The 26,868-nt window shown below is 46.8% G+C and overlaps 1 protein-coding gene across 1 annotated transcript; it reads left to right on the top strand.

The window, feature by feature from the left end:
- The first annotated feature begins 644 nt into the window (after window positions 1-644).
- Window positions 645-25,925, top strand: TMEM272 (transmembrane protein 272). Its single transcript, XM_077156878.1, is given in 6 exon segments — window positions 645-679; window positions 10,476-10,531; window positions 13,436-13,509; window positions 24,678-24,904; window positions 24,906-24,958; window positions 24,961-25,925. Coding segments are annotated over 6 exon segments (507 nt in total). The 3' UTR covers window positions 25,023-25,925.
- The last annotated feature ends 943 nt before the right edge of the window (window positions 25,926-26,868 follow it).

Genomic DNA, 26,868 nt, shown 5'->3' with positions numbered 1-26,868 from the left:
CAGAGAATCCACAGGGGGACAGGGCCAGGCACCCAGGCCTTTGTGTCTCAGTTCCAGCTGCTGTGGTCACGTGCATAGTCACGCTCCCTGCCCCAGACCCTCGGAGAGTGCTGTTATAATGGAGAGAGCTGGACATGTGCGTTGAAGGCTCTGTCAACAGACCAGAATCAAATTCGGGCCTCGGGAGCTACCAACTCTGACTGGGGAGCAAATCCGAAGTGTCTGCAGCACCCTCTGTCGATAAGGTTGATACCAGACAGGATTGCTGTGGTATATGTAATGAGAGGGAGCATGGCGAGGGCCATCCCAAAGCCATTGTTCAGTAAGTGATTGCTATTATTATCCTGGTCTCCAGGCACTCTGTGTCCTTGCTGGGAATCACCGGACAAGCCTCTTAACCTCTCAGAGCGTTGACTTCCTTGTGTGAAATCAGGGGTGCATCTCTCCACGCTGGTAAGAGCTAATAAGGCCACACTGCAGGCAGACCAGCGGTGATGAGGTGGCCCTACAGGCTGCTGCTGACGTGCAAAACATGGGAAACCGATCCTGAGTAAGACCTCCCACCAGCCTTTTCTAACAAGTTGTTCTTGATCCCCAAAACAGTGTCAGCGAACAGGAGTAATGCGGGGTGGGCTGGAGGAGGCATGCCGTCGGTGCACTTCTGCGGTCACCAGCACTGGTGAGCTGCAGCTCTGAGCTGTGCCCTCCTTCTGAGGGGGTTTGGCCTCAGGAACCACACGATGAGCTGAAGCCTGGAGTGAACCACATGGATTTGAACGTGCTGGACTCAGGTTGGACATGGGCTGGAGCTGGGGAGACGGTGTCCTGCCCTCTATTTGGTTGTCTTTGACCTCTACTTATTACTTCTGAATTGTTAGCTTTCCATAGTATGGAGTGTGTGTTTTGAATGTAATATGGTTCAAAAAGTGAGCAAATGGCATAGCTGATACAACTAACATATAATGGTTGTGGTGCTGGGAAACCTGACGCAGAGCTATGAAATCTTTGGATTTGAGTTTGGGGGAGCTTTCCGTCACCACCACCCCATACCCCTGCACCCTCCCATCATCACCACCCAGGTCCCTTGTATCTAGCGGTTCTGGGCCACACCCACAGAAAGCCCAGTCCACGTCATGGCTTTTGGAGTATCTCAGATGCAGATCCCAAGCCCTGGGCCTCTTCTGAATGAAAACATTTTCCTCCTGGTGAGATGTTTGGTCAAAATGTTTATACAGATGAGACATGAGTAAAGGGAACATGGTGGGAAGTCTTGAGCAGTGATTCTTGGAGCAATACAATCAGAAAATGGCAGTCAGTAGGTAGAAGTGTATGCAGGTGAGGGGTCAGGGTGGGTGCTACTATTGTTTTTGCCATTGAGACTGCATGTGCTTTTACCAACTCCCTGCCTCCCTACCACTCCTCCCAGGATGATGCACTCACTGCCACATGCTCAGCACCTTGAGTCCTGCTTGGCACACAGTAAGAGCTCAATAAATGATTCCTAGATGACCAGAAGCCACTGGCTGCTAGACATGAACTTCTCCCACAGCTGATGTGCCCAGCTCTCCATCTCATCTTACTAAGGTTCGATCTTGACCTTTTACAGCCAGGGTGTCTCTAGGGTCTACCACCCTGTACCCCTAGAGCACACCTGTGGGGGCCAGCTCAGGGGCAGTGGTGCTGGAGCCTCCGCCCAGAATCATGGTGCTCTGGCAGGAATGAAAGCATGCATGTCGGTTCAGTGCCCCTTGGGAAAGAAGCCACATGTCTAGTTTCTTACTCTTATAGCCTCCTGAAATTAGTCATGGTTCCCCAATGCCCCTCTCCCCACACACATGCTTGCTACCTATTCATCCAGTAAGAGCTCCCATGGAAACACCAGGCTGGCAAGAGAGGAAGTTTCACTCTCAGGATTTCCAAGTTCCCATCAGCATTGTCCTCAAAGGGGACTAAAACTGTGGCTTGGCCTTGCCTGAGGACATTGCCCCATCTGTGGACGCCTTGGTCCCTGAGCTTTCACCTCTGGTCTTGTGGACGACTCGCCTCTTCAGCTCAGCCCCACGCAGCAGCCAGGGCGGCCCCTCCTTGCTCAGCATCCTCCTCCACCTAAAGACAACTTCAGATCACCTGAAAGACACTTTGCTATCTATTTACTTACATCTCATGCATCTCTTCTATCCCTTTTCACCCTGAAAATCCCACTAGACTAAAGCATCTTTGCTTCCCTAAAACCGCCAGGATCTTTTTGTTCCCCAGGCCTTCCAAACGGCATTTTTTTCTGCCCAGAATTCTCCTTCATCCATCTGCCCCCTAGGGTAAAGATTGGATCAGGCAAGAATCATCAGTGGATGCTAAATCTAAGCGAAAACTTTGATGCCAAGCAGGATATGTGCCTTGTCTTACAGGTTTCCTGAAGACCTCTCAATGGTTGCAAGGCAGAAAAAAATAGTCGTTACACAGGGGAGGAGTTGGCCAAAACTTTAGGGTTCAAAATTAACATCACCCCTGAGAAACAGATGTTTATCCCCACTGCAGGGGAACGTTTGCTCCTTTTCTGAACGTTTAAACATTTTTCACACTCGATGCTTCCTTTTAGAATCTGGTCTAGGAAAAAGCCTCGGTGGCCTGTTCCCAAATTTGATAGTGGACTCTACATGCTTAGACCCCAAACCACTCAGTGTTTTTCTTTAGAGTGACTCTGACATTTTCTTCTTTATACTTTTCTACATTTACCACATTGCTTCCATAGTACTCCATAACCGTGCAAGGAGAACCAATGATCTTGAGAGAACAATCCTTGGATATGCTCTTGGTTGACTTGTGGCAGGTCCTGTCCATGTGTGAAGTTAGCTAAGGAGTGAGGGGCCTAGAGGCTTCCAATGATGAGCTGTCCATCTGCCCATCTATCTGCCCATCTGTCTATCCCTAGAGCAGGGCAGTGACAGAGCCCAGTATAATCCCAGCCCGCAGACCCCACGGATCCTACCTGGAAGAGATTTCCTCCTCCCCACATCAGCCTCTGAGCCTGGCTCGTTCTGTCAAGCTCTGTCTGGCCAGGTGCATTCGCTTCCCTGTAGCCCAGCACTGCCTTGGGGGATTGCCGCACTAACCAGGAAGCAGTAAAATCTTGGAGGATTTCTTCAGTAACTGGAAAATAATGAAATCTTGGGGATTGCTTCAATAACCAGGAAGCAATGAATGTTGGAGGATTGCCTCAATAACTGGGAAGCAATGAAGTCTTGATGGATGCATCTGTGTGTGTGCAGCAACTCTCCAGCCCTGGCATGCTTTGACCCCAGGACATTTGCACCTGTCCAGGAGGTCCAGGAAGGACTCTTTAGGGCCACATGGGGACAGTAGCAGAACAGAACCCAAAAGCCCCAGGATTAAGAGGAAAGCCAGGAGAGAGGCCTTCCATGCAACTGAGCCCAGGGCGGGTGTCTCCCGCCCCGCCCGGGGAGGGAGAGGGGCATGCACAACTTGAATATAGGGTAGCGGGTTTTTATTCTACAATTCTGGTCATAAGAAATAACTTATTATTTTCTTTTCAATGTATCTTCAAAACCTTTTCCTTCTACATAAAAATTAATCTGACTTCAAGTGCCCACTTGCCAGAGTAAGTGGAAAATCAATCTTCAGCATTTCTGGGCACACAAGAATTCAGGCTGGGGTGGACTTCATGCTTTTCTCTTTCTCAGAGGGTGGGGCTCCTGCCCTCTGGGTAAAGCCATCAGGGGTCTACACACAGACCTTTGTGCAGCTTGTTGAAAGGCACCCTCCTGGCAGATGTAGCCTCAAGGGCACACAGCTTAGGGAGCAGACAGTACTTTTGTTTGAAGAGAAGCATACCCCCCTTAGCCTCAGCCCTGGACCCTTGTGGATTGAACAAGCTCCATAGTAGTGCCCTGTGTCAATGCCAGGCGTGGGGATCGAGGCCTTTAGGAGCCGGGGAACCAGGCGCCCCCTCCTTGGATATTCCTTGTATCCATTCCCTTTGGATTCTGCAAGGAAGTGGGGCCACCAACCCGTTTTCATCAGCATCCCTCCCTCATCAGCAGCAGAAGCCTCCCTCTCCTCTCCATTGCGCATTCCTTTCAGAACCTTCCCTCCCTTCTTCTCCTTTGGGAAGATCCCAAGGAAACCCTCAAGGGTGGGCTCCAGTGGTGCCTTCTGTCTGCAGGGGTCGGGGAAAGATGCCAACACCAGCCAGCCCTGTGTTTCTCACCAGCGTACCCTGTTGCACAAGCCATGTGAACCCTTGGAAAGTCAGGAAGAGGAGCAGTGGAAATGGTTTTAGAAAATCCTGGAGCACTGGGAGCTCAGATTCCAGTAGGATCCCTTGGCACATTTGATGCGATGAATTCTGAAACAAGCACACGTCCCTTCTCTAAAGCTCCTCCCCTTTCCACCCCGCACGCTTCTTCAGCGCCGCCATCGTTTTTGTCACCCCAGCCCGGCACCAAGTCACTTTTCGTCCCTTTCTCTCCTGCATTCCCACATCTAATTAGTGCGCAGGGTGCCCCTTGTCCTTGCCTCGTTTAGCTCCCCAGGCTAGATGATTGACCTTCTCCTTGCTGTCTCACTGCCCCCTGTGCCACCCCTTTGGTCCCAGGCTTTTCCCAAAAGCTCAACTTCCATTTCACCACTTCCCAGCTCTGAATCCTTCAGCTCCCTTTATCTTCCCCATAGAATCCAAACACCCTGATGTGGAATGGAAACACCATCTCTCAACAGCTAACCCCAGCCCCATCTCTCTGTTATGAATGACCTATGCTCCACTATACTTCATGATGTCCCGCTCCCGAAGACCAGCCATCCTGAGCTTTCCTTCCTCCAACCATGCATCTCCTCTGGCATCATCCCTTGTGGAGAAGCCGCCTCCCCATAACTTGACCTTTCCAAACCCTATCCATCCACCAAAGCTCCGTGTGAACATTTCTCTGTGAGGTGCTCGCTGATCCCCGCCGGGCTTGTCCCTCTCTGGGCTCCCTTATTGCCTCAAGTGCCCCTGGTGGCTCCTTTTGCACCCATTTTGCAGCATTGGGCACATATCTCAGCCCCTTAGGGGATGCTGGCTCCGTGTCGGTGGGGCTCATCCTGCCCATTTTACATCATTCTCCCCAAATCTCTTTCAAAGTCAGGAAAGAATAGATGGAAATCTATGAAGAAGTCCATCCCTCTTCAAAGCAGGTTAGGAACTAACCAAAAAGCTCATGCACACTGATACTGACCGTTGCCTCTGAGGTTCAGTGGGTGGCCGGGGAATAGTTCAGGTAAGAGGATGCTGTAGGATGCTGGCACAGGGGTGGAGAAGAAGGATTGATGTGAAGGAAGAGGCAGAGATGGAACTTTTGATTCCACCAGGAGAGGGCAGGAGTGACACAGAGGACTCAAGTCTTGGTGCCATCAGCGATAATAGGAGAGTTGAGAGGGTGGTTCGGAAAGATCGAGAGTTTAGTTTGAATATATCCTCCTACACCCTTTGTCAATAGCCTTTTGGACATTTGGTAACTCAGAGGCACCCCTCGAAGGGTGGCATTGCAGAGAAAAATCCCTGGGTCCTGGTCTCAGTTTCCCCTTAAACTATTTAACTTTATGCAAGACAGCAGGAGATACACTTGCTATTCATGTATCTCCTGAATACATGAGATACATGTTGTGGAAATCCTTGAGAGTAGATTAAGCCAAAAGTGAACCACTTTTCCTCCCAAGATTTTCTCTTTTAAAAATGTTTCTAATACTTCCAGTTTTGACCTGGAGCTGAGTGCTAACGTGTCTTTAACGCCCTCTGACCACCTGTGGGCAGGAGCAACGAGCAACAAGCAGCTCCGTGAAATCCCCCTCAGACTGTTGACTCCAGGCAAATTCTCCTGCCTGTGCAAAATGAGGTAGCCCCTTCCCTATTAGGGCATTAGGTATAAAGGGGGTCCCTCTCTCCCACTAACTGGGATAAGAGGTGCAGACCTTTGTTTTCTGAGAACTTCGAAGAAAAGCGTCACACTACAAAAAGGTGCTGTAGGGTTACCTGTTGACTTAAAAAAAATTTGAATATTCCACACTGACTGAAGTCTTTAGTCACTAACTGCAAATAATGCTGAACCAATAAAGAATGGTGTCCTTATCGGTAATGACATCGGAGCAACGAGGTGGCAGCCAACAAAGCAAACCAACACAGGGTCCATTTTATAAATGAGGTGATTCTTATTCCTTCAGGCCTCTTCTTTTTATAAACTGGCAGGATGGATGGGATCTAGAAAAGAAGGATGTGCAGCAATTCTGCCATGCCTGAAAGAATGTTCCCTAAAAGACTGGTGGGCGACTGACGTGAGAACTGAGCCTTGGCGCCCAGACAAAAAGGGAAGAGGATTCCCTTAGAGAGGCCCCAATGCTAGCTACTAAATTTCATTTATTGGGTTCAACCTCACTTATAAGGAGGAAAACGTGCAACAGCCAGGAACAGCCAACCCAGACACCCCTGGCAAGCGAGGGCCCTTCCGAATGTTCCTTCTTTTCACAACCTTCATTAAGTCAGGCATCGATTTATCTGTGTTCTTGGCATGAAAGATGGTTTGGTTCCAACCTTTTGATTCAAATATCCTCCCGCCATCGCTCTAGCTCTGAATCATTTTCTCCTTTGGCCTCTCAGTTGACTTAGCTCTTTTATTCAGCTCTTTCAAACTGGCTTTATAGCTAGAAGCTCTCATTTTATCTGAAACCGCAATGCTGCACTCTGAGCCGCATTTGAATCTTGATACACTTGAATCAAAACAGTATTTATTAGTTGTGGTTTCTGCCATCAGCCCATCATCCAAGCATCACTGAAGTCCATGGAAAATTCAACCTCTGCTCCCAGGACCTCTTGTGAGCAATGAATATATAATGGGATTCTCAGGAGGCTGGGGGATCCTAGGAGAGGTGAGGATTGCAGGTCCCTGGCTACTTTAGCTTCCTGGCTACTAAAACAAATACCATCCGATGGGTTGAATTAAACAAGGGAAATTTATTGGCTCATGGTTTTGAGACTAAGAGAAGTCCAAATCAAGTCATCACCAAGACGATGCTTTCTCCTAGAAGGTTGTAGCATTGTAGAGCTGGCTGCTGGCAATCTTTGCTCATTGGCTTTTTTATAATGTGGCAATGCACATGACAGCCTCTCCTGGTTTCTCTGGGTTCCATTGACTTCCAGCTTCTCTGGTTTTCTCTGTCTCTGTGGTCTTCCCTATAAGGCCTTCAATAATAGGATTAAAACCCATCCTGATTCCATTGAGCCAAACCCTACTGAAGTAAGCTCTTCAAGAGGTCCTACTTATGATGGTTTCACACCCACAGGAATGGATTAAGCTTAAGAACCTGCTCTGGGGTAAACTGCTCCAAGCCACCATATTGACGATGGCTTGGGTGACCCTTATTAGGACTAAGTGGTAAAGGCCTAGTGTTGCTAGATTACTAATTTCCTCCATCCCAGTGAACTCCTCCAGCTGCAGCCCAGCCCCAGCCTGGCCCAGAACCTCGCACCAGGCAGACAGGCTCCAACAAGGGCTGTGAGGACGCAGCTCCAGCTCTCCTTAGAAAAAGGTGGTGCGTGGACACTCACTTCAGAATCTTCTGCTGTAAAACACAGATTCCCAGGCCCTGTTTATAGAGATTCTGACTTGTTAGGTCTAGAGTTGATGCTGGAAATCTAAGAATTACAGCTGTGGAGGCTCAGAGAGCAGGCGAGAGCCATGGCAGCCTCTGATGGTGATGATCCAGAGAGGCCCATTCTAACAGAGCTGCAGCCCAGCCTGAGGGTGGAGTTAGGGAACCGGTCCAGGTGCCCCCAGGAAGATGTGATTTAGAACCAACCCATCTCATCTCACTCGAAGTCCACGGGACCACCATATAGGATTCATTTGTTGGTTTTCCAGTTCTCTACTCGATAAGGAGCTGGGATCTGAAATAAGATGAAGCCATACTCTCCTTCCATCAGGAAGGGAGAAAAATAACAGCAACAACAACAGCCGTGGCTAATGTTTATTGAGTGTGTGCCATGTGGCAGACCCCAGGTTACGTGCCTGATGTGGATTGTGACATTTGATCGATGTAACAAGTCTGTTAGATAAGCGTGCTTGTTTTTAAAGTGAGGACTATTCTGGGTTGAACTGTGTCCCCCCCAAAAAAAGATATGTTGACCCACAGTAGGGGACCATAGGAGATGGAAGGAGATAAGTTAAGATGAATTCACACTAGAGTAGGGTGGGCCCTTATTCCAGAATGACTGATGTCCCTAGAAGAAGAGAAGAGTTGGACAAAGGGGAGAGGGCCTTGAACCATGGAGGTGGAGAGCTGAGCATTGCACCTGCAAGCCAAGGCATGTCCAGGGTTGCGAGCAAACACTGAAAGCTGGAGGAGCAAGGGAGCATTCTCCCCTCCAGGTTCAGGGGAGCATGACCGTGCCAACATTTGATATCAGATTTCTCGTCTCAAAAGTTGCTTTAAGCTCCCAGTTTGTGGTCACACACCCACGGAGCTGGCTCTGATGATCAGTGTTGTAGCTAATGCAGGGAAGGGTGGTTTGGGGGGAAGAATGAAATGCACATCTCTGTGCATGCCTGCCTGCCTCAACAGTTCCTGGAGGTCAAGGTCAAGACTGACATGGAGGGCAATTGATGGGGCCTCAGCCCAGGGTGTCTGGGGTGTTGAGGCTTGTGTTGGTGGATGAATGTGAGGCTTCCAGCTGCAGGCACTTGCACAGCTCAGGTCTTTTTTCCTTTGGAGCAGGGCCTTCCAGGGCCAAACCTGTGGCAGTGCCTCATTTCAGAGCTCTGGGGATGGCACCAGTAGCACAGATGACTGAGATTCACAAATAAATCTGAGGTCTTTAAGGCTTGTAACTGGAATGGATCCTGTCAATCAAACCAGTGACAGTGGGCTCAGTGCAGGTAACAAAAACTCAGCTTAAATGGCTTAAATATTAAAGAGGATTTATTGGTTCATATAAATAGAAAGTCCAGCACAGCTTCAGAAGTGGTGTGATTCAGTCATTAAAGACTGAGTTTACTTATGCCCTGTCTTCTTTGCCTTCTGTAGTAAAGACTCACTCTCAGCTTCGTTCCCTTTCATGGTGGTAAAATGGCTGCCAACAACCTGCAGAGTGCCTTGCTTCCTCCCCATTGACCACAGGGAGTGAGAAGCCTCCTTTCCGGAAGTTCTATCAGAAAAGAGGGAAAGCTTTTTTCTTCATTCTTAGCAAATCCACCATTCTGTCTACCTGGCCATAAGCCCATCCAGTGAATGAAAATTTAGAACTGAACTCCGTGCCCTTCCCCAAAGCCCAGGAGGGTGCCATCTTTTGCCAGAACACATCAACTGCAAAAGAGAATGGGCAGGTGGGGAGGTGCAAATGCTCGGACAAAAATCTGTGTGATTACCTGAAGAGAAAGGAGCAGATGCTGAGAAGGCCACCACAATAGCCACTTTGGAGAGCCTATCTTTGTTCCCAGGACTGGCAGCTGGACCTAGTATAAAATGCAAATGCATGGCTGATATTCTCTGGATTTTAAAAGTGGGAATGAAGGTGCAGGCAAAGGGTGTGCCAATTCGCCAATTCCTAACTTAAACAAACAAACAAAAAAAGACGAGCAAGCAGATCTGTATCTTTATCCATTAAATGAATGGAAGAAACTGAGACCCACAGGGGGGAAATAATTGCCTAATCATACAGGTAATCATACTGATGCCCTTGCATGGGCACCCGTTAGCTCTCTTTATAGACAGAAGAGAAGGCTTCAGTGACTCAAAGAATTTCCCCAAAGCCATGCAGCTGAGAAGTGGGAGCTGAGGATTTGGAGGCAGGCCTATCCAGCCCCCAAACCCCAGTTCTTTCCAAGTGCCCAGAGGGTAAATGAGTGGCTTGAACAAGAAGGAAAAACCCCAAGCCTGCTGACTCCCAGTCCAGAACTCTGTGCCATCAGCAAATAAGTTTTTAGAAGAATATAGGATGTCATATGGCATGGGAAACATAACCAGATAAATGGAAAGGAAAAAAAGAGCTCATGAAGCAGATTCTTTAAGCGATAAAGTGAGTTGTCAGTGAAGTTTATCCGGGGAGGAAAGAGCCATCTGCAGTAGGTACCCGCTCCCAGGAACCACGGTTCATCTTCCCAGCTCTGTTCATGCCAGTGGCTTCTGGCTTCCTGGCACTGGCAAAGTGGAGGTTTTATAAGCTCTTTTTCTATCAGCGGCAGGCTCTGGAGAGGCCCTGCAGGAAATCTGGGCCCCTAGAATTGGCGTTGATCGTATGTGATCATAAGAGACATTCAGCTCGCTCTGAGGTGACAGCCACGGCTGCTGCCGTGTGGAAGCCCTGGGCGAACGGTGACCTTCTCCCATCTGCTGACTCGTGATACGGAGAAGGTCAGGTTTCAGGAGCGAATCAGTGAAATGAAAGATGCGTTTGTTTCTAACCCCGAGCCTGCTCTTTCTTCTCCTTGCAGCTCGTTTTTTGTCCTCTTTGCTTTCCTGGTGCTGCCGCTGTCCATGACCTTCACAGGTGAGCCCTGAGGTGAGCAGTCGTGCCAAGGCATGGAACGGCGCTTCATCTTTAAATGGAAAATGTGTACTTAAGAAGGACTGCTCCGATTGATGAGTTCCAGACACTTATCAGTTGTGACAGCATTACTTGGAGGACATTTTTAAAAATACGGATTCCTGGGCCCCACCCTGGGAGATATTGATGCAATATGTCTGGGGCAGGGCCAGAAACCTGCTTTTAAAAATATCTGCCCAGGGGATTCTGATACCTCTCGCCCAGATGTGGGAGCCACTAGGCTGGAGGTTTCCCAGGCCCTTTCCCAGTGCCTGTGTTCCCATGTGGAAGCCTGTCCACAGGGAAAATTGTGCTTCTTGACATGGAGATGCATTGGTGCTCTATGCATGTTTTTACTGACTGACTGAATGAATGAGTGAATGAGTGTGTTCATAAATCATGCATACTGAAACAATCTCAGATATCCAGAAGTGTGAAATATTGGACTTGGGGAGACGGCCAAGCTCCTTGAGGAGCTGAATATAATTGTGGCATGTCAGTAAAAGGCAATTCAGGCTCCTTACTGTGAGAGATCCTAAGGTCTGTGCCTAGAACTTAGCTACTCTTATTTACACAGAGAATCAAGCAAGCCTGGTGTTCAGCATATCGGGGCAGAAACTAAAAGGGAATAGGACATGTCACAAAAACAAACCAACAAAAACAACAGTATCCTCAGATCTGTAAGAAGTGACAGCCAATAGCTGAACAAGAAATAAAAGCATCAAGTTTTAGAAACAGCTGAGTCCGTGTGGGGCTGTGTAATAGGGTAAACAATTCAACTACTTCATTATAATGGTGCCGTTCAAAGATTAGCATTTATTACCCAGCTCTGTTCTATGGAGAAGTGTTTATGAGATGTTAGGTGCTCTGCTCAGGAAGGCAGGAAGGTACTTGAGACAAGTGTTCAATGCAGAATCTATAGAGTAAAAGAACATTAGCCTTGGAAGCCTGTGGTTTAGTTATCTGATAAATAAACTTACCTGCAACAGTTCATTCACCATCAGTGCCGGGTAAGTGAGGCCAGACCTCAAAAATCAAATTCCTGTGAACATCTTAAAAACACGACCAGCACTGTACAGCTGGGAGTTGTTATCAGCATGGTTGGGGAGCGTGCAAAGCCTAAAATGTATGTGTGTGATGGGGGGGGGGGGGGGAGTAATTGTGATTCCACAGATCAAACAGAAAGAAAATCTAGAGTTAAGGTGGGTCCTATGTAATTTGTGAAGAACACAGCAGGAAGGGCAGCTTTTATTACATTTATTAGGGTCCTTTGAAGCCATTGGAACATTGATTGACTCGCCTATAAACAGCAGCTGTTTCCACTTATTAGAAAAGAGCAGATATATAAGTCATTACTCAATGTTCATTTCACAGCTGGGTTTCGAATTTAGCTAAAGACAGATCACACCCAGCAAATTTGGCATCAAGCACTTAAAGGTCTTTGTGTAAAAAAGTAGTTGAAATTTTGAAAGTATTTCTAGCAAATAACAGATTCAGTTAGATATCAGATACCTAGAAAAGGAAGCCTTTGTAGGTTGATGAGTGAATAAACATGTACATTTGACTTTCTTTGGGGCCCTGAATTTAGGGGTGTCTGTATACCTAATAAAGTTTTCCATTAATTGCAGCCTAATACAGTGTTGTCATAGGAAAATGGTTTCTTCCCTGTGCTCAAGAAACAAGGCATTAAATGGAAAATGAAATGTCAAATCAAAACGAAAGCTTTAAATGTCATTTAAACAGAAGTCTTTGGTTCTACAGTGAGAATTCCTTTTCTTGGACTTTGCTGGCAAAAGTATTTGTCAGTGTAACTTCACGATGTTGCAATAACAAATTAACCCTGAAATCTCAGTGGTTTGACATTATGGAGGTTTAGTTCTTGTCTTAGCAAATCCTAGTGGCTCCCATCTTGGGATCCGATGGTCTCAGCCAAGAAAACAAGGACATGGGCGGGTTTCTAAATGTCTTGTCCCGGAAGCAGCTCGAAGTCCATTGGTTAGAGCTCAGCACACACCCTTCCTGACCCCACGGGAACTGGGAAACCTCCCTGCACAGCAGAAATGTGTGTGGGAGCCCACCCGAAGCCTGATCACTTGGGCCAGGTTGCTTCATGGGGAAAACATGCCTTTCTTAGGTTTAAAATAGATCGATCATATATGTCCTCATTGGCTAATGATAGGCCTCGAACCCAAGGCCCTGAGCGAAGTAGGAAAGCTTCTTAGGAGAAGAGGGACTGCCATTAGGGAAGGGTGAGAATCTGGGTGGTTGCTTTGGTAGTTTTCCAGGTCCAGCTGCCGAGGACATGTCAGTAACCACATGTTTCCAGCTAATGGGCCCAGTGGGTGGAGGGGATGGGGGTGGCCCTAGGTGATTGCCCCTGATACATGGGTGGGCTCCCTGCCCCCCTGGGGAGGCCTTCTCTGCCCACTCTACCCCGCCTCCTGGCCCTGCCACCTGGCCCCAGGAAGCAGTGATTGCATGCATAGTGAATCTTATTTTAAGCGTGTCAAGGGAATTGGATTCTTCGAATTCTTTTATAAAACAAATCATCGAAAGCATAGGTTTTTCATACATTGGGTTTTCCTAAAAGCATAGGGCACCTGTGGTCAATGAACCCCAGACCAGAGGTCCGGTGACACCTGTCTAGTGGTATATGTCCCACCACAGAGCTGCAAAAGTGAGTTCCACTGAACAACAGTATCCAGAGGACAACATGTGGGGGCCACTGAGGCAAGCGGACTCCACAAATGGGGGATTTGTGTGATGATTGTTTTTGCTTTTCTGGGTGTTTAGCTCCATTTTCACAAACAGAATTTTGGCTCCTGGCTTCGTCTCTCTCCATCCTCTTCTGCTTTCTCCCCAACGTAGGAACAAAGTTTTTGGACAACTGCTCCCTCATTCCTTTATATTTGCTGGTGGGCGGGATTGTCGGTACCTTAAAAGTCAATTATAGCTATTTGTTATTTGCATTCCTGTAGAAGTTTCCCTTACAAACACCGTGGCCTACAATGCATCCTTTAAATGCTTGCTACTCAGAGGGGAGCCAGACCACCTTCCTCCAAAGCCCACGGTTGTGACAGAGCGATGTGGGAAACTGAGGGCTGGCTGTGAGACATCGATTTTTCCGGGTAAGAGGAATTAACCCAGGGCTGTGCATCTTTGCAATGGCTTCCTTCCTGCCACCAAAGTTCAAGGGACTAATGTGGCTTTGATCTCACAACAAATTGTTGCTGGAGAGTCACCAACAGATTGCAGCTGATGTAATCATAGCTTTTCTCTAAGCTTCTTTTAAGAAGTTACCTGTTTAGGGCAGTAGAGTTTGCATTTGGTTGAAATGTGTTTGCTTTTAGCAGCTCTTATTTCTGTTTTGCATTATAGCTCCTATTTCTCATTTGACTCACATAGAAGTAATTGGCTGTAGTTGCAAATCAAATGCTAAACTCTGCTGTTTGGGGATAGGGGTGCTTCTCTGTGAATCACAAGCCTGGGTCAGTGTAGAGAGTTGGTTTGCTCATGGGTTTTACTGACATCCATTTAAACAGGAAAAGCAACTGAGGAGGGTGCATCAAGAATTGTGCATGGAAGTCCCCTTAGGGGAATGGTGAGAACGGGGGAAAAATTCAGCCTCCCCATGTTGAATTCTTGATATTCTCACAAGCAGTGGGGACAACCAAAGCTATAGGCTGAGCCCCCAGTCTTGGGATTTGTTCATATGAAAGTTAACCCCACAAAGGATAGGTCAAGTCTACTTAAAATTTAGGCCAAAGAGTCACCCCCAAGAGAGCCTCTTTTGTTGCTCAGATGTGGCCTCTCTCTCCAGCCAACGCAACAAGCAATCTCACCACCCTCCCCCTGTCTACGTGGGACATGACTCCCAGGGGTGTGGACCTTCCTGGCAACGTGGGACAGAAATCCTGGCATGAGCTGAGACTCAGCATCAAGGGATTGAGAAAAACTCTAGAATGAGCTGAGACCCAGCATCAAGGGATTGAGAAAACCTTCTCCACCAAAAGGGGGAAGAGTGAAATGAGACAAAGTGTCAATGGCTGAGAGATTCCAAACAGAGTCGAGAGGTTATCCTGGAGGTTATTCTTACGCATTAAGTAGATATCACCTTGTTATTGAAGATGTAATGGAGAGGCTGGAGGGAACTGCCTGCAAATGTAGAACTGTGTTCCAGTAGCCATGTTTCTTGAGGATGGTTGAATAATGATATAGCTTTCACAATGTGACTGTGTGATTGTGAAAACCTTGTGTCTGATGCTCCTTTTATCTACCTTGTCAACAGATGAGTAGAACATATGGAATAAAGATGAATAATAGGGGGAATAAATGCTAAAATAAATTTAGTTTGAAATGCTGGTGATTGATGAAAGTGAGGGGTAAGGGGTATGGTAGGTATAATCTTCTGTTTTTTTTTCTTTTCTGTTTTCGTTTTATTTCTTTTTCTATTGTCTTTTTCTGAATTGATGCAAATGTTCTAAGAAATGATGAATATGCAACTAAGTGATGATATTGTGAATTACTGATTATGTTGATGTTTTATTTGGTTTGTTAATTTTTTTTAATTAATAAATAAATTTTAAAAAAAAGAATCGTGCATGGAATGTGACTGTGTGATTGTGAAAACCTTGTGTCTGCTGCTCCTTTTATCTACGATATGGACAGATGGGTAAAACATATGGATTAAAAATAAATAATGGGGGAACAAATGTTAAAATAAATTGAGCAGATTGAAATACTAGTGCACAATGAAAGGGAGGGGTAAGGGGTATAGAAAAAAGTAGGGAGAACAAAAGTTAAAGTCTATTGAGTAGGTGGAAATACTAGTGGTCAATGAGAGGGTGGGGTAAAGGGTATCGTATGTGTGAGTTTTTCTTTCTTTTTTATTTCTTTTTCTGGAGTGATGCAAATGTTCTAAAAAACGATCATGGTGATAAATATACTAGTACGTGATGATATTGTGAGCCATTGATTGTATACCATACACAGAATGTTTGTATGTTGTTTCGGTTTGATACTACAAAGTAAATTAAAAAAAAAAGAATCGTGCATGGCCTGGCAACTGAGTTAGCAAAATCTCCGGCTGCAGAAGTGTCATGCCCTGCCAAAAGAACCTTAGATCCTTGTGCATTTAACCATGTCCCTTCCCCACCAGCCAAGCCCACCTCAAAACTGCCAATATTAAAAGCTGGAATACACAAGCATCTGTTTTTCCAAAATGGGCTGGTAAAAACTAAGCCATGACACAAGAGAAAACAGGGCCAACGGTGCCCTATATAAGATTACATTGGGACCCACTGTCTGATTTCTTTGTTAACGTCTCTCTGGAGCCTGGGGCCTTCAAAAGGTGCTGGCCAGTGGCTTTGGTCCAGGCTTTAATCTGGGACATCAGAGGAATGTCTTAACGGTTGCTGTTCTTATAGGTAATCCGTAACCATAAGCTCCATTCTGTCTTGGGAAGTGATATTTCAGGGCACACCCCAGGGTCTGAGTTTACCTCGCTGTTAAATGCATCCCTCCCCTGACAGCTGTCCGGTGGAACGAGTACACACGCGCTTCCCTCCAAGGCCATCCCCAGTGGGGCCCACCTGGCACTCTGTTTAGCTCCCAGGAAAGCCCAGCAGTTCCCAGCCCTGTGGAGCTGCAGGCCCCCGGGGATCCTGTGGCACTCAGGGATGGCTCCAATGGTTTCAGTGCCATAGAGATGCTCAAAACAAGGGCCCGGGTTCAAGGAGGGATTACTTCTGCCCACCGCCTCTCACTTGGCAACCTCATCGTCAAGCTGCTAAGCGGAGCCTCCCTTTAGAGATGTTACTATCTGCACAGTCTGTCCCTCTGAACAGTAAACTTTTCCTCTAGGTATATTTAATGAACAAGCCAGGTCCCTAATACACAGCATTGATTTCTTTTTTTCTTGGCCGTCTAACACTGTTGGAAACCAAATGAGATGTTTGTGCTCATCACGGTGAGGTGATGGCAGTGAGTCCATAATTATGAGAGCCGCAGCCAACAGGTTCTCGGCCTCTGCAGACCCAGATGTATCCGAGGGATACCTGTGCTCGCGTCCAGCCCCCTCGGAACGCAGTGTCTCAGTGCCCAGCATCTTGGTGAAACACATTGAAAAGCATTACAGTAGCTCATGTTATGGAAGAGAAAGCCAAGGAGAAACAAGTTGATGTTTTCTGAGTCACCAAGAAGAACTGAGGATGGTGACCCGTTCCAGGATGGGCTGTGACAAACTCTAAACAAATAGAATAGCGAACACCAGAGTGCTCTGAGAGACTCAGTGTCGTCAGTACATGCAGAGGCACGGCAGGTGCGTTGGTGAGCTGGCCGTGTAATTCAGCGTCCCAGCTGGGACGCCCGTGAATGCACAGCGGGGCTCTAAGACTCATCACTCCGGCACAGTGGTTTAAAACAGGACTTTTCCAAGCCAACAAGGACAACTGGTCACCCAATCACTGAGTCATGACAGAAAGTTGCATTTGTTACTGAGGGCCGTAATGAAAGACAGTTTGAAGGGTGTGCAGGGGTGGTTCACTGGTAGGATTCTCGCCTGCCACGTGGGAGACCCGGGTTCAATTCCAGGTCCGTGCACTTCCCCAAAAAACAAACAAGCAAAACAAACAAACCGCAACAAAAGTATTCAACAGATGGTGCTGCAGTAATGGGATGCTCACCTGGAAAAAGAATGAAATGTGACCCCCGCCATACAGCATACAAAAAAAAAAAAGAGACAGTTTGGAAACATGCTGGCCTGGCGGGCACTGTGGCTGGCTTGGTCCCGCCTTCTGATGTCCGCCTTCTTGGTAATGTCCGCCACCTCGCAGGGACCGCTTACTTTGTACTGGGCCTGTGCTAAGGACTTTGCCCCCATTTGAACTCGTACTGGGTTCAAAATGCTTCTTTGAGGCTGGAACTTGTATCAGGAAGGATTTTTTCACCACAAGGAACAAAAATCAACTGTGGCTGACTTCAGGCTCTGGGATTTACCCTCTCACCAAGATTACATGTGATGGGGTGAGGGAGGTCCTAAAGGAAAGGGGTGGGGCCCTCTAAAAAGGGAACGAGATGTCAGGTACCAAAACCCGACGATCATCTCCCAGTAACAGGTGAGGAAACTGAGGCTCAGAAGCTGCTTCTCGGGCACTTACCCCATGTCAGTGGCAGAGCTGGTGTTTCACCCTTCAATGGCCTGCCCACAAGCTCCTGCTTGCTTTGCCACTCTGCCCCAGTCATGCTAGCTTCTCCTGCTACCCAAACCCACCAGCCTTGGCCTCTGCCCCACCTCGACCCCTCTGAGGAGGCACCCATCCCACCTCTCCCTGCTCACAGCACGCCCAGTGTCCCCTCTTCCAGGAAGCCCTCCCTGCATGATGGCTGTAAGTGTTAACTCCTATAGCACCTGGGCAGGTAGGCCAAATGAGACTCTCCCAGCAGAGGGAGAACCACCCCCTTCTGATTTCAGTGGTGGCATAGTGTGGTATAGACAAGTGGTGAGAGCCATGTGGACCAACATCCAGCTCATTCCTTACTGACTGCAGTCCCGGGGGATGTGAACTTCTCTGAGCTTTAGTTTCTTTGTCCACAGGTGATAATCATATATACCGTGTAGGTTATTCTGAGCACTAAATGGAAGCAGACGTGCAAAGCACTGAACTAACCACTTAGGTTTCACTGTTTCTTCATGAATAATAACTTTTCACTGTAGAAAATAAGAGAATATGGATAAGCACAAGGAAGAAAATAAAAACCACCTGTAAATCCCACAACCCAGAGAAACCCATCATTAACATTTTGACATGATGGCCCCCATTTTTGCCCTCCTTTGCATGTTATTTATTGAATACCTCCCACACAATGTTGCTGGGAGAATGAGTTGGCATAATGCATATTGAACACTTAAGCCACTACCGGATTCTCCTTTTGTACAATATCCATTACCAAGGTCACCATCTCCTCTATACGTATAGCTCCTGCGTCTGTATCTTTAGCCCTCCTTCTTCTTGTTCATCTGACATACCCTCAGCCCCCAGATATCCAGATCTGACATCCTGCTGCCTTTGCCATATCATTCCATCTATCATCTATCTCTTTCTCTCTCTCTCTTTCTTTCTTTCTAGCTCTCTGTGCTGGTTTGAAAGGATGCATGTACCCTAGAAAAGCCATGTTTTAATCCTAATCCCATTTTGTAAAGGCAGTTGCTTCTTCTAATCCCTATTCACTACTGTATGCTCGAAACTGTAATTAGATCATCTTCCTGGAGATGTGATTTAATCAAGAGTGGTTGTTAAACTGGGTTAGTTAGAGGCATGTCTCCACCCATTTTGGTGGACCTTGATACGTTTCTGGAGTCCTATAAAAGAGGAAACATTTTGGAGAATGGAGCGATTCTGAGAGAGCAGAATGACATAGCCACGAGAAGCAGAGTCCAGCAGCCAGTGGCCTTTGGAGATGAAGAAGGAAAACGCCTCCCAGGGAGCTTCATGAAATGAAGCCAGGAGAAGAAGCTAGCAGATGACACCGTGTTTGCCATGTGCCCTTCCAGATGAGAGAGGAATCCTGACTGTATTCACCATGTGCCTTTCTAGATGAGAGAGAAACTCTGACTGTGTTCGCCATGTGCCTTCTCACTTGAGAGAGAAACCCTGAACTTCATCGGCCGTCTTGAACCAAGATATCGTTCCCTGGATGCTTAGATTGGACATTTCTATAGACTTGTTTGAATGGGACATTTTCTTAGCCTTAGAACTCTAAACTAGCAACTTATTAAATTCCCTTTTTTTAAAAAGCCATTCTGTTTCTGGTATATTGCATTCCGGCAGCTAGCAGACTAGAACACTCTCTATCTTTCTCTATATCTCTCCATCTATCTATCTACCTATCTAATCTACCTACCTATCTATTTACCTCTATCTTTCTAACTAGCATTTAGGTATCTAACCAACCATCTCTCTTCTATCATCTATCATCACCATCTATCATTTTTCTACCTGATATATCATCTATCTAATTATTTATATATCTATCATCTAATGAGTATGATGCACAGATCATACTCATTAAATACATAATACTCCCATGTACATTCCCTAAGCACAAGGACATTCACTTATGTAACCAACAGTAGTTATCCAGTTCAAGAAATTTAGCATTAATAAAAAAGCTTACAATCTATATTCCATTTTTTTCTTATATTCCAACAACGTCCTTTCGAGCCTTTTCTCCTTCACTTCTAGATTCCATCCAGTACTATGTATTGCATTTAATTGTCATTATCTCTTTAGTTTTTCATTTTCTTTTTTAATTGTGGTGATGTACATACAACATAAATCTTCCCATCTCACCCACATCCAAGCATACCATTCAGAGATTCTAATCACATTCACTGTTGCCTGGAATGTCCCCAAGCCTGGTCCGCTTTACTTTGGGTTTTTAATGCTTTAATCTTCTTTGCTCAGGCCATTGCTTCCTGTTTCTTTGTATGCTTTGTAATTTTTTGTTAAAACCTGGATAGTTTGATATTTTAATGTGTTGTTGCTGGAATTTAGACTCTGAGGCATCTCTTCCTTAAGCTTGTATCCAGCTAGTGTTATGACACAGCTTTCCTTGAATTCCAGGAAATAACAGACAAAGAAAAGAAGGGAAAAAAAGAAAACACCTTTCCCAATCTTTGTAGATTAGCCCATGTGAAAGCTTTCTTTTGGGACTTATCAGTGCAGTACAATGAGTTTGGAGAACAGCTCCAGGCCAAAGCATAGGAACCTCCCTGGTCATTTATGCATATGTTTCTTGTCTGGGGCTGAGAAATTCCTGTTCTCATAGGTAGAGATATTCTCTCTTCTTTAGGAATTTCCTCACGGCCCCAGGCACTGCATTATGTCCCACAGCCAACAATCCCTGCCCCAGGTAGCATGACTTCACTGCTCTCCCACCTCCTTCTGTGAGCTCAGCGAGCTGCCAGCTACATGCAGGGCAAGTCCTGGGACGGTGAGTTGTCAGGGCACTCCCAACAGACATGCTGTCAGTATGTGTGCAAGGGCCACTCAGCTCCATCTGGAACCAGGACCAGGGATCCACACTGGAACTGCAGGCAGGTTCTGTGCCAAGCTGGTGAGTGCCAGGGTGCCAGGAGAGTCTACTGCTTTCAATGGGCTTTTTCTTGATTTAGTGCTTGCCTTACTACTACAGTCCTTTCATGGTTTTCTGGAGCCTTTAGAGAGGCTGTTCTGTCAGTCTGGTTCAAGCTTCTGGGGGAGACGGAGTCCTGAAGCTTGTTACCCTACCTTCTTGATTTGGATGGGTGTCCACCTGTCAATTTTGCAAAGCTATGTGTAGGTGCAAATGTACTAGGGCAACAGAAGAAAAGTCCATCCGGCCTTGCAATGTGACCTCACAATGGTCAGCACAGTGACTGGGCAAACAGAATAGGTTGGGGGGTGGGGGTGATGAAGGCAGAGTGCTTGGGATCCCAGGTCAGAGGAAAAGAGCAAGTGCATGTGGTGGTGTGAGTGAGGAAAGCTCAGGGGCAGGAAGGAGAGGTGAAAGGTCCATAGCAGATGGACCACACCAGCCTTTGCTTTCTCCTGTCCAGACTCTGCAGGTCTAGAAGAGTGGGATGTAGCTCGGGACACCATGTGACACACCCGAGTGAGGACACGTGTGCACACAGGCTCACACACACTCACACGCACTCACACATGCATGCATGCACATGCACAGTCTCACTAGGGGACACACAGGGGCCGAAGCCCAGCTGCCCCAACTCTATATCTGGCCTCTACGGTGAGGATGAAAGTTTGAAAAGTTACAGCATTTCTCCAGTCGAAAATTTCCAGTGGTACACCTTCGCACACAGAAATACCTCCCGAGTGCCTTTCTCCATCCTCAGACCTGTTTCTTTCTTGCATTTATTTGTTCACCTTTTTTTTTTTTGAAGTTCTTTAATGTGTGAAAGTATTTAATTTTGAGGAGTTCCCATTTATTTATTTATTTATTTATTTATTTATTTATTTATTTCTTCAGTGCTCTTGCTTTGGGTGTAAGGTTTGGAAACCGCCTCCTAGTATAAGATTTATAAGATATTTCCCTACATTTTCTTCTAACAGTTTTATTGTCTTAGATCTAATGTTTAGGTCTTTGATCCATTTTGAGTTAATTTTAGTATAGGGTGTGAGATATGGATCCTCTTTCATTCTTTTGCATATGGATATCCAGTTCTCTAGGCACCATTTATTGAAGAGACTGTTCTGTCCCAGGTGAGTTGGCTTGACTGCCTTATCAAAGATCAATTGTCCATAGATGAGAGGCTCTATATCTGAGCACTCTATTCTATTCCATTGGTCGATATATCTATCTTTATGCCAGTACCATGCTGTTTTGACCACTGTGGCTTCATAATATGCCTTAAAGTCAGGCAGCGCGAGACCTCCAGCTTCATTTTTTTTCCTCAAGATACTTTTAGCAATTCGGGGCACCCTGCCCTTCCAGATAAATTTACTTATTGGTTTTTCTATTTCTGAAAAATAGGTTGTTGGGATTTTGATTGGTATTGCGTTGAATCTGTTGTTGTGTGTTCACCTTTTTTAAGCCTCATCTACACTGACTTTCCTGCACATCACCTCCCATCCACTCCTGAAATCGAGCCTCCGCCCATCGCTCTGCTGCAACTGCTTATCAGGGTCCCCAGTGGCCTCCCTGTTTCCAAATCCAAAGGCCACACTTTAGTCCTTATCTTATTGGGGCCTGTCCCTTTGGCAAGAGGCTCATCAACAGATACTTATTGTATGGTGTGGTTAGGGAATGGTAGCGATACACCCAGAGACCCTCAGAAACCAGGAAGAGACATTCCCAATCCAGCCCGAGACGCCCAGGAGCCCTCCTGAGAGGCCACATCTGTCTGGATGCTTGAAAAGCTCAGGGCAGAGAGCAGAGGGGTTCCAGGCAGGGAAGGAAGCACGAGCAAAGCCTGAGAGAGAGAGTCCACCCAGCACGCACAGGGAAGTGAGAAGGCATGCCCAGTGCTGGAACTCAGTGTACGGTGGGGAACCAAACACATCCGCACCCTGCGTTGATGTTCTAGTGGGTGGAGCAGAAGGATGGGTGAGGAATTGGGAATTTCTGCAGTGCAACCAGCATGCTGGCCTGGTTTTAGAAGTGAGCAGCAGCCAGCATCCCTGGGTTTTGGATTGGGTATTGTTGCCAAATGAGGGAACTATGGGAGATGATGAGTTGTGTTTGTAGCACAATGAGCTTGGGGGGCCTGAGGACACCCAGCAGAGCTGCCCAACTGAATTCATCTACAAATCTGAAGTTTGGGGGCATGTTCTGAGAGGGGGCTGCGGTATTGGGAGAGGGAAGGGTCATTCAGGGACCTTGCAAAATAAGAGCACCATGGCCGGGGACAAAACCCGGGCAGCATTTGAGGGTCCACATGGAGAGAAGCCAATGGGAGAGGCAGAGATGCAGAATGGCTCTGCGGAAAGGACCAGTTTTGGTTGTAGCAGACCTGGCTCTATACTCTGGGTCCTCCTCTTTTCACGCACATGACCTTGGCTGAGTTCCTTAACTTCTCTGATCCTCCAATCGTTTGTATCTCAAGTGGGGAATATAATATGCATTCCGCAAGGTTGTTTCAAATAAGACAACATGGTAAAAACACATAGTGTGTCTGATGCAAAATGGGTACTGAAGAAATGATAGCTCAAAACAAAAAAAAAGAACAGGGAAGAAAGAAAACCAGGAAAAGATAGTGAATTGAAAGTCAAGGGAGTCAAGAATTTCAAATGAGCAGAAATGCTAAGCTGTCCAGGGTGGTAGCAGAGCCCTTGGAGAACACCCTCTGAAACAGGAAATCAGTCAGGGACTATGGGAAACTGGTTTTAATGGGTGGCGAGGGAAAAAGATGAGAATCGTGGCCCACTTCTTCAGCTGGAGTGAAGTGCTTGGAGGAGGAGAGAGCATGAGGGGAGAGCCAGAGGAGGGTCTGGGGCTTTGTGTTTCTGTAATACTTGAGAATGTTTACAGGACAAGAAAGGAACCAGTAGGAGGGGAGGTGGAACCTATAGGAGTAAAGCTGGCTAACTTAGCAAGATCCTGGAAGAGTCTCATGAAGATGATGTCTACTCACCTTCTGAAACCAAAAGAAAGGCGATCAAAGGTAAATGTGGGGTATAAGAAGGAATTATAAACAGAGATGTAGGGAGAGGAAGAAAAGTCATACCTTGAGTCTGCTTGCTAAGTGAATTAGGAAGCAGGGTTGCCTGCTGAGAGAAGGGAGAGAAGGGTCTGAGGGAGTCTGGGAATAGTGCTGAAGTGCCAAGTGGACACTTGGCATGGTCTTCTCAGGGAATGGGAGAAGGAACTAATCAACCACAAGGAAAAGAACTAATGGGTGCTGCTAAGAGCCCAGCTGAAGCTGGAGACCTGACTGTGTCATGGTCCCCACCCGCATGATGGGGGAGCCAGTTGCAGCGCCATGGCAGGGGTTGGGATTGGCCTGGGTTTGGAGTTTTGCCCAGAGAGTTTGGTGGAAGGATTGGGATGCAAGGGATCAGGAGGCTGGAGAGAATCACACAGAAAAGTAACCGTGGGCTCCAAGAGAGGTGGGGTGAGAGGTGAGACCCCAGGACAGGGAACCTGAGAGTTTGGAGTGAAAAACAGAAGGACCGAAAGGCCCAACAGTCTCCATGAGGTTGGATGTTGTGGTGGGAGTGAGGGAGGGAGAAGGCTAGACAGGCAGGCCCTAGGGCTCCAGCAGGGGGGAACAGGAGGAGCGGCACGCCCAGCTGATGACAGGTCCAGGGTGCGGACTCGGGAGGAGGTGGCTCACAAGCTCCAGAGGAACAAGTCATTGGAGCCAAGGAGGCCAAGAATGTTGAAGGGGACCAAGGCCACAGCAAACGCTGGGTGCAGAGATGAGCTTGTTAACTAATCCCTGGTCCAACCCAGCTCAATCACCTAAAAGGACTTACACCTTCATTCTTGCCAATCCTAACTCTTCGTAATGAAATGTTGTTCTTGGACAGCACTCCTACTTGTAGTGTAGCCCACGGTTCACATCTCCGCGCTTCCCCTCCCTCCTTTGCTGCCTTCCCCTCCCGCCCAGGTGTCTCTCCTGCTCTACAACTCCACTAGGGCGTGGCAGCTCTTGTCCAAGGCGGTGGTCATCAATGATGACGAATTTCCCTGGAGGCAGAATGCCCACAAATACCACCTCCACCTCCTCCTCAGCCTCTTCCTCTTCCTCTTCCTCTGGTTCATCCTGGGGAAGGACTGGGTCTTTTCTGTTTACCTGCCCGATTTCATGCCCCCTTTCCAGCAGCCTGAAGGTTTCTACCGTCTTCGCGGTTGGGGTCCTCAGGCTCGGTCACGCCGTGCTGGTCCTGCTGTCCTGGGCAGTGGCTGCGTCCACGTGTGCTCCAGGTGGAGATCGGCGGTCAAGGAGGACTGAGATCCCTAACCCCCGATTCCAAAAGAAAGGCACATTGTAAGGGCACCAAAACCCTTCCTGCAAAGTCTGCAAGGAACCACCACAATGCACTGAGGCTTCTAGCACTAGAGAAACTCGCTGCCCGCCTGGGCACGGGAAAGACGCTTTTGCTCTTTGCAGAGCAGGAAGTTTGTACTCAGGAGGGTTTGCAAAGGGATTTCTTTCCCCAAGGGGGATGAGGTGAGGGGAGGTAAAGAAGGGGAGACCCTTTCCCACATAGGGCAAAAGCGAGAAACGCCCGATGGTTTTGTGGCCGCTGCTGCTGCAGTTGTCATTTAGCCATGGGCACTGTGAAACCTAGAAAGGACAAGGACTTGTGTGTGTCTTAGCTAAACTCACTCTATGGCTTTGGACAAGCCCCTTCATTTGGGTGAACCTCAGTTTTCTCATCTGTTAAAAAAAATATCATAAGGCCACCTACCAGCAGTAGGCAGTGTACTTACATGCCCTGGCACATGGTAAGCAGCCAAAAACCAATGGCTCTTTCAGGGACTCCAGCCTTTGGGAGAGTTAAGGAGCAGACTTTCTCAATCCTAGATCAGGTGGATTTGGTCTGAACAGTGGGGGTGTCCCGAGGGCAGCTGTAAAAGTCAGCCAAGAGGAGTGGAGCAATGGTGGCTTAGAGACAGAGTTCTCGCCTGCCATGCCAGAGACCCAGGTTCGATTCCCAGTGCCTGCCCATGCAAAAAAAAAAAAAAAAAAAAATGTCAGCCAAGGGTACACAGGTGGTTCAGTGGTAGAATGCTCACCTGCCATGTGGGAGACCTGGGCTTGATTCTCAGACTATGCACTGCCATCCCCCCAAAAAGGAAAAAAGTCTGTGGAGATCAAGGATGTGGACTCCAGGGGAAATCCAGTCCATCCTGCCTGCATGCCTCTCAGAGCCAGGCGTGCTCCTTTTGAGTTGTGCTCTTGCAAATTCCTTGCTTGGCCCTGAGTCTGCTGCTTGCTCTGGTATTGGTGTGTACCTCTGTGGTTTGCTGCTGTGCCTGTGGCATAGAGAGTTTTTTTTTTTAATTTTTATTAATAAAACTAATCAACATACAATATAAACATTGTTTTTTATCACATAGTTGTATATTCATCATTATGATCATTTCTTAGAACATTTGCTTCAATTTAGAAAGAGAAATAAAAAAACAGAAAAAAATTTCCTGCATACCCCTCTCTTTCCGTGATCATTAGCGTTTCAATCTACTAAATTTATTTTAACATTTGTTCCCCCTATTGTTTATTTATTTATTTATTTTAAATTAATTTTTAATTTTTTTTAAATACCAAAAAACACCAAACAAACGCAAACATTCTAACTTTTGATCATTCCGTTCTACATATATAATCAGTAATTCACAATATCATCACATAGTTGAGTATTCATCATCATGATCATTTCTTGGAACATTTGCATCCATTCAGAAAAATAAAACAGAGAAAAAATTCATACATACCATACCCCCCACCCCTCCCCCTCACCAATCACCAGCATTTCAATCTAAATTTATTTTAACATTTGTTCCCCCTATTATTCACCTTTATTCCATATGTTGTACTTATCTGTTGACCAGGTAGATAAAGGGAGCATCAGACACAAGGTTTTCACAATCACACAGTCACATTGTGAAAGCTATATCATTAAACAATCATCTTCAAGAAACATGGCGACTGGAACACAGCTCTACATTTTCAGGCCGTTCCCTCCAGCCTCTCCATTACATCTTGACTAACAACGTCAAGATGTTGACGTAAGAATATTTTTAATGCGTAAGAATAACCCCCAGGATAACCTCTCGACTCTGTTTCGAATCTC

This window comes from Tamandua tetradactyla, chromosome 4 (assembly GCF_023851605.1).
Source record: "Tamandua tetradactyla isolate mTamTet1 chromosome 4, mTamTet1.pri, whole genome shotgun sequence".
NCBI classification, from domain to species: Eukaryota; Metazoa; Chordata; class Mammalia; order Pilosa; family Myrmecophagidae; genus Tamandua; species Tamandua tetradactyla.
Note: the sequence above shows the minus strand (reverse complement) of the source record. Positions and strands in the feature narration are given on the sequence as shown.